The following is a 13,227-nucleotide window of genomic DNA, read 5'->3' as shown; positions in this document are numbered from 1 at the left end:
GCACAATTTATAAATCGAGGGAACAAATTAGTAAATCGTGCACACGATTTAGCCTAGTATTTTTTTTCCTGCATGCCATGTGCGGGGCTCCGTAATTTTACAAACTCATTGGCGTATCGTTATTAAACTTGGTATGTGTCTTTGGCAACATGCCCTGATGGTACTCAAAAAGTTCCTTCCTTCCCACCATTTTGGTTTGTTGAAGACACACTTTTTCTAACTAATTTTCACAAAATTTGACTCAGATAATTTTCAGATCATGCTGTTTAATGCATCAACGAATTTGCTGGAATGATGCCGAACTGCATCTGAGGCTGCATCTTTGCAATGCTTTGACATATTAACACCAAACTTTGCATGTGTTGTTGTCACCTTACTCTGACCACACCACATCAGTTTGGACACAGCGACACCTTTTGGTCAAAAGTGATAAACCATTAACCTTTAATAATGAAATTTAAAAAAAATGCTAATAGCTTATAAACAATTTAGCCTCGGTTCATGTGACTGGTCTTGTTAGATTGCTTGTATTATGCTGATAGCATTGATTCCAATTGTACCATAATCAGTTGAACTTCCTGTCCAACATTTTGATTTACATAATATAAAAATGGAGCTGAAGTAGTCTGATAGCAATCAGCATTATTTAGTGCTTCATTGTTTTTCTGATTGTTTTTCTCATTGTTTTCATTGATTGTCTGCGTAAGTAAATGGAATGTCAGTGTCTGTCATATTCTAATAGAACATTTTCAACAGTTTCTCTCCAGGTTTCTTTGGCTTCTGATGAAACATATAACAGGTTTCAGCACCATGAATGGAGGACAGAGATTGATCTGTATCGTCTTGACTCGTGTACAGAAGGTTTTCAACATGATTGTGTGATTAAAGGGATTTTTTTTTTTTTTTTTTTTGGTGGCTGACATTGTATTTGGTGGTAGAGGAACTGTCCTGGTGTGAACATACTTTTGTTTTAAAGTTAGTATCTTGTAGCTATATCTGCACTGTTTCTTGCATCACTGTTGTCTGTCATTTGTTACTGTGAATGTGGAAAGCATTTTTTAATTTCCAAATTAGCGTCAACATCTTGAACTTCCCTTAGTAAAGGGAGAAAAGGGAGAAGTTCAGCCGTGCGAGGGTCTAGGATCAGGTGTAGGTCGCCGTCCTGTGGAACGAAAAAATAGTGACTGAAAAAGCCATGTTCTACTTCTGCTAGAGGAACCTCCTCTATCACCCCCTTGTGGAGGAGAAAAGATAGTTTCTGCTGTGGCACAGAAGCCTCTGAGGCGCTGCTCACTACAGTCAGGTGAACCCCATTGAAGCGAGAGAGGGAAAGAAAGGGCAAGGCCCATCTGCTCGCTCTCCATCGCCTCAAGCGCCACATCCAAACCCCAGGTCGCAGATTCATGGAGGGCATCTGCGGCCTCCGGAGCGCGACGGGGAAAAACAGATGACTCCTCAAAAACCGCGAGCCTAGGGCGGAGGGTTTTGAGACAAAGGTTTTCACAGAATTCACATTAGAAGCACCGTAAACCACCTCGGGGGCGTGCGAAAAACCCAACCACTTGAGAACACGAGAACATGGCAGCTGGCAGTAACGAAACTCCATGGCACTTTACTGCAAGGAGAACAGTGTTCCACTATCGCAGTCGCCGAAGTGCAAATGTAGAAAGCTCAATGAAAACAATCCGAATATCAGGTCAGAAAAACTGCAACAGAATGGCTAAAATGGCCGCTTCGTGAAGGCAGAGAAATCTGAGGAGCAGATGGCTCGTTCGCCAGTATAAGGATGGCTGCGTAAGAGTGTCAAGTAGTGCCCGCGCCATCAGCCAATGAATTGGAATAATTCTATATGGGCTTCAGACAATCGGCACACCCAGAGGGTGTTCCCATTGCGTCATACCAACACAGTGTCAAGTGAACCTATGAAAGAGAACCATCATTCAGCAAAATGAAACTTTTGTACTTAAATCAGCATGCACAATGTAAAGTCATTGAAAACTTAACTGGCTGTATTGAGTTGGCAACTCTAGAAACAAACCTGACCTTTTTGTTTTGTGGTGAACGTAAGCTATTAACTTACGTTCAAGCTATCTTGAATTGAAATTAAATGACTGGCTGACATAATTGAAGTTTCATTTGCCTGGTTAATAATGACCAGAAGCTTGCTGACAGGATGATGCTGTTCACAATAACAACCACCATACCAAAATGGAAAAGCCACAGTCAAACTGTGTGGGTCACTTATAATTTTATTGTTGTTTTAATGCAAGTACAACAAGCCAGATAAGTTCACAGGTTGCTTGCTCTTACAATACATGTCAATTAAAAATATAACACATTAGTTGGCCTTCCAATCATATCCAGAACTTTTCTTTGGTGAAATTCAGAATGATTCGAGATCAGCTTATTTCATTGCATTGGTTTCAGCAGAAGTTTATCAAACTTTACTTTTAACCAATTGTTTTACATGATCAAGCTGTATATTCAATACATGCTAGTAAATTGAAAGATAAAACTGGGGTGTATAGGATGTTCAACACATTATGTAGGCTAAATGGGTTTCCATCTTAACCTCCACTTTATTGATTCTTCAGCAAGACGAGGTAATATTTTGAAGTACTGATGAATGGACACAAATGAATCAATCTGGATACAGTTGTGCTCTCAGTTAACTAGTTTAGTTTTCAAGCATGAAACCCGTTCAGTGTTTACAGTCCAAATCTATATAGCACATGACCCAAACTCCAATTAATATTGACTTAAATAAAAAATACACATAATTACATCCAAAACACAGCGTTGAAAAAGGCAATAATGCAGCAGTTAAAACATCCGTAACTTCGTTTACATTTCTATTGGTTCAGGATAAGAGAGGGAAGGGTCATCTCAACCAAGAGAAGACACATATAAACTTAATTTTGATCCCAATTGAATACACTGTCCTAAATCTACCTGATGCTGGTACAAAATCTATATAAGAGTCCTAAATTAGGGCATCAAACCACAATTTTAACTCATCACAATTCATAAATACACATCAGAGCGATCAAAACAACAGTAGGCCGTTCATGTTTTGCTTTAAGTGCAATGAGCTCTGGTGCAATGTGTTGCATTAGGCCAGTCTAACCTGGAGAGGTCTAAATGAGGATTTATGAATCTAACAATGCCTTAAAAATAACTAGTATGCCTCGAGAAGCTTCCGTCCAATGTGTGGTTAAACAAGCTTTTTCTGTGGTTTGGCTTCAGTTTAGTTTTCAAAATGTTGCAGAACAAAGGAAGACAAAAAAGGCAATCAAATACAAACAATCATGTCATACGGTTTGGTATGCCTTGACTCAGAAAAAAAAAATCAGTATATATTCTTTTTCTAAAATAAAAAAAAGGTTTCACAGGAGAGAGTTTGATTTAGTATAAAAGTGTAGTTTTGGACTGAAGTAATGATAAACACAAATGTACTGGGCCCACATTTTGGTTTCACTTCTGCTTATATGTAACATAATATATAAACACAGGATGATGCCGTATTCTTCTCAAAACCAGTTTGTTCTACTAATATAAAGATTTAGAGCATGACATGTCCTTTCTACAACAGGCTAACAGTAATTGTTGCATTTATGTTATTTGTGTCACGGCGACAGACACCCAAAAACTTTATTTAAAATTTCTATCATGTACTAGAACAGAAATGCATTAGACAGACAACTCTAGAACCCTCTAATATAAAAAAACAAACTTGATTTTCAAGACTTAGTGACACGTGTACAGAAACTTAAACCAGTTCTGGAATCACATCTTGGCAGTCAAAGGTGTTTACCACTTTTCAGAAGTGACACTAGTTTCAGTTACGCAACACAAACCCTCGACAGTTAAATCAACTACTGTATGAAAACAGAGCGATTAGCTAAGCTAACTAACCTACACTCTAACCGTCTCAGTGTGTTTGGAGGAACGTGAATGGAGCCTATGTCTACCGAAGATACATTCAGTCAGGAGTTACTGTGTCATTTTCTTGTGCTGGTTTATACAACAGTCTGTTTTCATTCAGCCATGTTAGAAATGTTTCGTTCTCTGTGTGAGCAGCACAAGGTCATCTTTACGTCCACATGTTGCGTCGATACAAATTAATGATAGAAACGTCTATTCGAGTTACGTCTTTAGTTATGTACACATCATTGTTGCACTGTTATATTTTCATTTTTATCAAAAAGCAAGAAACAGGACCAACACAAGTACGTTATAGCATCATACACCAAATTTCGCATGCTTTTCTTTACGCATATGGACTTCAGATTACTTAGAATTGACTTTTAAAGAAGCAATACCCGAAAAATATTCTAAGCTTTTGGGTAGTATTGTTCGATGAACGTTCGTGGAACATTTAAAACACTGAGTCTGTTTCTTACGGTGTGATTTGAGACTAACAATCTACCAGAATGTCTGACGGATGAGTTATACATGAATACAAACCTCGTTCGTTTAAAGTCAAACAGAATGAAACTAGCAGTCTAAAATGACTCGAATCTATAACTAAGTCTTCTTAGAGGGTCAAAACATCTTCCGGTGAACTCAAAAATATATCATTCATATCACAGTTTCACCATGAAATAAACTCTGCTTTAAAATAGAAACAACAAAAACCACTCAGGTTGATCATGTTTAGCTTCTTTGAAACACGTAAATCATTTTGGAAAGAAAGTGTGAAGCTATTCCAAGATTTTAAAATGGCCGAACATGCTCGGCGCGGCCACACCCTCATGAACGAAAGCAAAAACCGGGGGATAAAGGAGCTTTCGGTGCTCTGCGGATTCTCTTATTAGTGTCTCTCCCTGATGAGAGAGTAGTATGCAAACATTTTACTACAAACTCCTTATTTGCGTGCCGGGTTTGTTGTACATTTTGAACATCGGTCATATAGACATACATACAGTACGAGGGAGAGGGGGTTGCAGTGGAAACCCCAATCGAAAAATGGGAGGAGAGAGAGGAGGGCATGGCCTTGAGACCGCAGAGCCCTTCTCAGTTCATTTGCTCAAAGAATTTGTAAGTGGGGTTTTCATAGCCGTGATTCTGCATCTTATTCAGCTGTCTCTCCTCGGGGGTCAGCATGGGGTCGACCTGCAGGGAAAAAGACGGGGAGATGGGAAAAGAATCACTTAGAATGGAGCATAAGTGAAATTAAGTGGGGAAAATTAATGAACGGAAACATTATAATACGCTGGCCGTGAGCAAATCTCAAATCATTAAGGCAGGCACATTTGAGCAGGCTTCCCATATGGAAAAACTTTATAAAATTTAACAAGATTAGAGAATTGTGTGGCCAACCAGTATACAAATGCAGGAAATGTAATTTTAAAAAAGAAGAAAGAAAATTCTAAAGATACTGTAGTTTATGAATGTTATCAAAAAAAAATCTAAATTTTCTTCTTAAGAATAAAACGACAGGATACTCAAATACCTTGTGTAATAAATGTAATATTTCAATACTGGTAAATCTTTGATAAATCTATTAATATTTCTCTTTTTGTTTGTAATAGAAATCACCTTTCCATCTAGAATGTTGAATAATACTACTAAAATAATACTAGTAAAATATTGTAATAGTAATATTTAATTTTTAGCTAGTATTATAATTTAGGTAAAAGTGTGAGGCCATCCTAACTTCCTAACAATTACTTTAAGATATATATTTTTTAAGGAAATTTGCATTATTCATAAGGTTTTGTTTTTCTCAAGACAAAAAAGATAAAAAGTCATTACTATTTTATGAAAGAAAAAAAAAACACATCTTGAGAATGTTTTGTGAATCCAGGCCCTATATGCATTCACATATACAGATAGCATAATTTTCCATTTCATACATGCTTGGTTTTGTCAAATATTGGTGCATTATGATGATCTACCATCATTATAACATCATATATGAATTCATATAATGATCTTCCATTTATGTACAAACCCGATTCCAAAAAAGTTGGGACACTGTACAAATTGTGAATAAAAACAGAATGCAATGATGTGGAAGTTTCAAATTTCATTCAGAATACAACATAGATGACATATCAAATGTTTAAACTGAGAAAATTTATCATTTTAAGGGAAAAATAAGTTGATTTTAAATTTCATGGCATCAACACATCTCAAAAAAGTTGGGACAAGGCCATGTTTACCACTGTGTGGCATCCCCTCTTTTTATAACAGTCTGCAAACGCCTGGGGACTGAGGAGACAAGTTGCTCAAGTTTAGGAATAGGAATGTTGTCCCATTCTTGTCTAATACAGGCTTCTAGTTGCTCAACTGTCTTAGGTCTTCTTTGTCGCATCTTCCTCTTTATGATGCGCCAAATGTTTTCTATGGGTGAAAGATCTGGACTGCAGGCTGGCCATTTCAGTACCCGGATCCTTCTTCTACGCAGCCATGATGTTGTAATTGATGCAGTATGTGGTCTGGCATTGTCATGTTGGAAAATGCAAGGTCTTCCCTGAAAGAGACAACGTCTGGATGGGAGCATATGTTGTTCTAAAACTTGGATATACCTTTCAGCATTGATGGTGCCTTTCCAGATGTGTAAGCTGCCCATGCCACACGCACTCATGCAACCCCATACCATCAGAGATGCAGGCTTCTGAACTGAGCGCTGATAACAACTTAGGTTGTCCTTGTCCTCTTTAGTCCGGATGACATGGCGTCCCAGTTTTCCAAAAAGAACTTCAAATTTTGATTCGTCTGACCACAGAACAGTTTTCCACTTTGCCACAGTCCATTTTAAATGAGCCTTGGCCCAGAGAAAACACCTGTGCTTCTGGATCATGTTTAGATATGGCTTCTTTTTTGACCTATAGAGTTTTAGCCGGCAACGGCGAATGGCACGGTGGATTGTGTTCACCGACAATGTTTTCTGGAAGTATTCCTGAGCCCATGTTGTGATTTCCATTACAGTAGCATTCCTGTATGTGATGCAGTGCCGTCTAAGATCACGGGCATCCAGTATGGTTTTCCGGCCTTGACCCTTACGCACAGAGATTGTTCCAGATTCTCTGAATCTTTGGATGATATTATGCACTGTAGATGATGATAACTTCAAACTCTTTGCAATTTTTCTCTGAGAAACTCCTTTCTGATATTGCTCCACTATTTTTCGCCGCAGCATTGGGGGAATTGGTGATCCTCTGCCCATCTTGACTTCTGAGAGACACTGCCACTCTGAGAGGCTCTTTTTATACCCAATCATGTTGCCAATTGACCTAATAAGTTGCAAATTGGTCCTCCAGCTGTTCCTTATATGTACATTTAACTTTTCCGGCCTCTTATTGCTACCTGTCCCAACTTTTTTGGAATGTGTAGCTCTCATGAAATCCAAAATGAGCCAATATTTGACATGACATTTCAAAATGTCTCACTTTCAACATTTGATATGTTATCTATATTCTATTGTGAATAAAATATAAGTTTATGAGATTTGTCAATTATTCCATTCCTTTTTTACTCACAATTTGTACAGTGTCCCAACTTTTTTGGAATTGGGTTTGTATAATGAACTGATCTAAACTGATACTTGATTGCTGTCAAATTTGAGTAGAAAACCTAACCTCTTTGTATCTACTGATTATGTGATTATATCTCACAACTCTCAAAAACCGCAGTTTTATATCTCATAATTACATACATTTACATTTAGTCATTTAGCAGACACTTTTATCCAAAGTGACTTACAAATGAGGACAATGGAAGCAATTAAATGTCTCAGTTAGCCTAACGCAGTACACGCAAGGTCCTTTTTTAAATGAATAACCTTTGTTTATTTTTTGCTCTGAAGCAGAAAGAGTTCACTGTCTCTACAAAATAATTTCAACTTAAATCTTTATTTCATGTCCACTTAAATATTTATTGACTAAACAGGCATGCAATTATTTAAAAAGAAACCCCAATGATGTCATTTATGATTCATATAGGCCTTTATTTATCTTTTAAAGGTTCACATATAAAAGGAACCTGTTTTGTGATATGAAACCTACATTAATTATTAGATACTTGGCAGAATACTGTATGTACAACATGTATATGTATGTATAACTTTTTAATCAAATATAAATTTCATTTCGTGACTTGACTTTTCCTGTTATGTTTTTTTCCCTATCAAATCAAAGTATCAGATGCAAAATGACTAGATATCAAAACAGATAGCAGCAGGAAACTGCTTCAGGGGTTGGTTGTTACTTCCTCGTGCTAAATATGATGCTTAAATGGGTTATGGTGTATTTTAAATAGGCCATCACATTATAAAAACCAGAAACATTAGCCAGAAGCCATTTCGAGTCTGGGTTTGACCCTGTTTCTTGGACTTGCTGCTTCAAATACAAACAAACTCTCACCTCCACTATGCCATGACTGATGGTTCCATATGGCTTACGGCGGACTAATAACAAGCTAATGACCATCACCATTGCGATGGCCACGGCAACCACCAGCAGCCCCACCATTGCCCCGCGGTTAAACGTCTCCAAAACGTCCGGCTGCTGCGATAGAAAACAATGAGGCATTGAGTTTCACATTCAGTACAATACAGGAACCAAATCAGCACCTGAGGTGGTATAGCTTTATTTGCTTAAGATGGAAATTCATCCTAGCCATGCTCTCCAAATGCATCTTATCCTATCCATGTTCATTTGTATCTGTCAGTGAGCAGATACTCACTCTCAAAGCTCAACTAAGCATATAGTATATTTTAGTTAAAGGGGTCATAGGATGCCCATTTTCCACAAGTTGATATGATTCTTTAGGGTCTTAATGAAAAGTCTGTAACATAGTTTGCTTAAAAGTTCTCAATGGTAGTGTAAAAACACTTTTTTTTACCCTGTCAAAAACAGCTCTTTTCAAAGTAAGCCGTTTTGTAGCATTTTCCTTTAAATGTTAATAAGCTCTGCTGACCCCGCCCCTCGCTTCCGAGCTGCTCTCAGAGAGACTGTTTACTTTAACCGCATTCATCGTGAAACTTGCTAATTATCACATTATTAGGAAAGGCGATTTGCGAAGATCAAATCATGGCTTCGCATCTATGCTTATGCTGAACTCAAAAGTACAATGAGAAATATTTGCCACAGTAAAGAGCTAAATGAAGAAAACTTAACGTTAGACTTGACAAAAGAAATGAATTGACAAATGAAGGTCTTTAGATGCTCACCAGCTCATCTCTCTGGATTCCTGGAGACTTGTAGACCACCTGCTTCAGCTCTACAGAGGTGTTGATCTAAGGAACACACGAACACTGACTTAATCATGTGATGAGAAAATCATTTTAAATTCTACTCAAGCTTGCTACTTACAAGTATAGAATAATTAAAAAAAATATGAGCCTGAATTCTGAAATTATTATTATTTTTTTTACTTGGGGAAATATCATCTCGACTCATTCAACTCCAGATGGTGCCATCCAGTGGTCAAACTGCAAGACTGCAAAAGTGCCATACTGTCTTGTTCAGATCAGCATTAATAATAATAAAAATAATGATGACGATGATAATAATAATAACAACTAATATTATTTATTATTATTACAATTATAACATCTGTATTTAATAATAATAATAATAATAATAATAATTTTATTGTTATACAATTACATATATAATCACAACATTTCTGGACAAAATCTGCAGCCCTATAAAAACATAAAGCAAACCTGGAGCTTTTAAAATTGCAGTCACAATTTTTATCAGTAATATTGCAATTTGATTTTTTCCCAAATCGTGCAGCCCCATCTGACATAAGGTCATGTGACAACAATGCAGCATAACTACAGTTTTATATGTGGACTAAGTAGGTAGTAAATAGTGTACTACACAGTATTCAGTAAGTACTAAGCATGTATTTCATTTTAAAGTTAAGTCACTTTGATAAGCAAGCACTTGCTGAGCAATACTGTATATGTAAATGTGTTATTTTGTGTTATAATTTGTCCTAACCTTCTCCTCGTATTCATAAGTTGGTCCTCTCTCAGAGGTGGTGTAGTCATACTCATCCACTGATGAAACTGTGGACAGACATTAAATATAAATATATTACTAGAAATAAATAAATAAATAAATAAATAAATAAATAAATATATATATATATATATATATATATATATATATATATATATATATATATAACACACACACAGACACAGACACACACACACACACACACCGTGAGTACTGTATTAATGCAAATAAAGTTGGATATAAAATATATCCAGCTTTATATAATCACAAAGCTCTTTATATAGTTACATTTTGCTATGAAGTTGAGCAGTTGAGATTTTCTGTATAATATATCTTGCTTTACATAAGTATGTGTAAGAAGCTGGCTATAATACATGCTCAACTTTAAAAAAAAAGTTTCTTTTTGCAATTTTTTTTTTAAAAGCATATATATATATATATATATATCACACACACACACATATATATATATATATATATATATTCAACTATACAGTATATAAACAAACTATAACATGAAATGATATTACAGGAAGTGTGAACACAGCTTTAGGATTTACCTTTCTTTTCATTAGGCTGGGAGTCTACATTACAAAAAAATTCAAGAGATAAAAGGAATAGGATAAAGGATGGTTAGTATTTTCAGATTGTTAACATGCTCAAGAATGTTTTGTGTTAAGCTCCATTTCCGTCCTCATATTGCATGTGTTTTGTATAGATGTGGTTATTGTACCGATGCGTGGTGGGTAGGGGCGATTCTGGAAAGCTCTGTCTTCTTCCTCCTCGTCATCTCGCTCTTCTTCGCTCTCGGCAGGAAGCAGCTCTTCAGTGGTGCGCGTCTCAGAAAAGGAAGTGGTCATGAGCTCGCTGATGTCCCCCCTCTCTGTTCTCACCAACTCCTCTGCAAAGACACATAGATTCAATGATTGATTTTGATCATTATTAGACTTTGAGGCAACAGAAGATTCACAAAAACACATCTTACGGATCTCATCGTGAAGTTTCTCAGCCAGGCCGGGGACCTTGTAGAGCAGAGCCAGGCTCTGGTTCATTCTCTCTTCGATCACATGGAGGTGTGTGTACACCTTCAAACACAGATATTAAATTACTTTTTCATTCATATTTGACATGACCAAGCAAATGTTTTTCATATCTGCATTAAACAGACAGACAGACATGAGCAGCAAGACATTTTGGTTTCTATTCCTGTCATGCTGTGCTAGGTAGCTCCGCCCACACTGAAATCTTATTGGTCCAAAATTCTGCTTCACACAACAATATATTACAAATCACATATGTTCTGATAGGCTATTATTATTTAATAATAATACATTGAATGATCATGATAATGATAATACATATTTAATAATTTAATAATAATAATAATTGTGCAGAATTTATTAGTACATGTTTATTTCAACATTTTTAAAGTCCAAGATTATTTCTGTTAATAGTAGTTTATGCATTGCAAAATAGTTGCTAATGTTAAAACCTTAAATTAATGTTACCAAATCAGATCTTATTGTAAAGTGTTAAAGCTGTAGACATGAATGGAAGAGCAGATTTGGGTAGGTGTCTCAAACCTGGAATTTCATCTGCTCAGCTTTCTGGGGGTCAGCAGACTCAATGTGCTGGTAATGACGTAGAGTGTGTCGTCTGTCCTTCTGCTCTGCGGCCATATAACGCTTCAGAGCCTGAAGAACACGGTCCGGCTGTGAGGGAGTAGGAGAGAGAGAAAGGATGTCAAAAAGAGACTGGTAGTGAATTAGAAACACAATATTTAATACTGTACTACATCAACTATGAAAAGATAAGTGATCTTTTTCTTGTAGCTCAGACAGTTGAGCTTGGCACTAAGAATGCCAAGGTCACAGAAGCAAGAACTGACAGAATGGTATCTTGAATGCAATTTAAGACACTTTGGATAAAAGCATCTGCTAAATACATAAATGTAAATGTTGATAACAATAAAGAAGAAAATATAGGTTACAAACTGCAAATATTGTATTGTGCTTATATTCTCATAGCAGTCCTCTGTAGGAGGAGCAGACCTGTGGAGGGTCGCTCTGCACAGCGCTCAGATAGCTCTCCAGAGCCAGTCTACGGTTGTTATTCAGGGTGGCAACAACACGGGCCAGGTGCGTCTCCACCAGCCTCTGCCTCTCACCCGCTACCTGCTCCTCAAGGGTCTGTAAAACAGACTGGAAATGCTGGGAAAGAGAGAGAATAGTAGAGAAATTGTGAGAATAGTCACAGTAATGACTAAACACATAAAGTAGCATTCACGGTAACATTTTAGTATAGGGACCAATTCTCACTATTAACTAGTTATTAGCATGCCTTTTATTAAAGCATGACCATATTCTACATCCCCAATCCTACCCAATACCTAAACTTAACTATTAATAAGCAGCAAATTAGGAGTTTATTGAGGCAAAAGTCGTAGTTAATGGTTTGTTAATGGCGACAATTGGACCTTAAAATAAAGTTTGACGGCATTCACAACCCATTTTACTTTTGAATTGTCACATACTTTAAATTGTAATAGGATACTTGACAAAAAAAATTGTAAGGCAGGATGGGATTTTTATTCAATAGGAATTGACTGGAGTGATCAAAGTGGCCATTTCTATAATGAAATGTTGCAAGTATGTCCACTTTTGAAGATTCGTTTAGCAGGATGTTAAAGGGGTCATATGATGCTTTTTTAAAGATCATTATTTTGTGTATTTGGTGTTTCAGAATATGTTGACATGCTCTAATGTTCAAAAAACACATTATTTTTCAAATACTGTACATTATTGTAGGTCCTCTATGCCCCGCCTCTCTCAAACGCTTCGTTTTCTACAAAGTCCCTCCTTCCGACAAGCGCAGTCTGCTCTGATTGGCCAGCTGACCCAGTGCATTGTGATTGGCTGAACACCACAAGCACTCGTCGGAAATGTAACGCCCCTTACCATAATCGCGAGCTTCATCTTTCAAAATAAATGTAAAGACAGTAAATAATGTCATTAGTTTTACCATCAGTTCAAGCCCGAAAGGGGAACAGACACAGTAATGATGCAGTACACAAGCTGCGGTTAAGACAGCTGACTCTGCTGTGATGTGACGCTGTCTCTTTCTCTCTCACACACACACACGCGCGTGCGCACACACACACACACACACACGATGCGCAAAACTCCGCATTTGAACAGTCAATAGCAAATACTTAAACTAATAACAAAACAGTAACTGATTCAGAAGC

At 36.9% G+C, this 13,227-nt stretch overlaps 1 protein-coding gene across 5 annotated transcripts in view; it reads right to left on the bottom strand.

Annotated features, from left to right (window-relative positions):
- Positions 1–2,231: 2,231 nt before the first annotated feature.
- Positions 2,232–13,227, bottom strand: part of LOC107585714 (amyloid-like protein 1) — a 21,409-nt gene continuing 10,413 nt past the window's right edge. For 3 of the 5 annotated variants that reach the window (XM_016272851.1, XM_016272849.1, XM_016272850.1), the window contains exons 8-16: positions 12,032–12,190; positions 11,564–11,692; positions 10,966–11,065; positions 10,714–10,881; positions 10,541–10,564; positions 9,960–10,027; positions 9,179–9,244; positions 8,370–8,513; positions 2,232–5,118 (exon numbers count right to left, since the gene is read on the bottom strand). In XM_016272851.1, the coding sequence (XP_016128337.1) occupies positions 5,017–5,118; positions 8,370–8,513; positions 9,179–9,244; positions 9,960–10,027; positions 10,541–10,564; positions 10,714–10,881; positions 10,966–11,065; positions 11,564–11,692; positions 12,032–12,190 (960 nt within the window). In that variant the 3' untranslated portion in view covers positions 2,232–5,016. The remainder of the gene's footprint in view (positions 5,119–8,369; positions 8,514–9,178; positions 9,245–9,959; positions 10,028–10,540; positions 10,565–10,713; positions 10,882–10,965; positions 11,066–11,563; positions 11,693–12,031; positions 12,191–13,227) is intronic. The other 2 variants (XM_016272853.1, XM_016272852.1) reach the window with 1 other exon arrangement.

This window comes from Sinocyclocheilus grahami, unplaced genomic scaffold, assembly GCF_001515645.1.
Source record: "Sinocyclocheilus grahami isolate Dianchi unplaced genomic scaffold, SAMN03320097.WGS_v1.1 scaffold74.1, whole genome shotgun sequence".
NCBI classification, from domain to species: Eukaryota; Metazoa; Chordata; class Actinopteri; order Cypriniformes; family Cyprinidae; genus Sinocyclocheilus; species Sinocyclocheilus grahami.
This window is presented reverse-complemented; position numbering and strand designations above follow the sequence as displayed.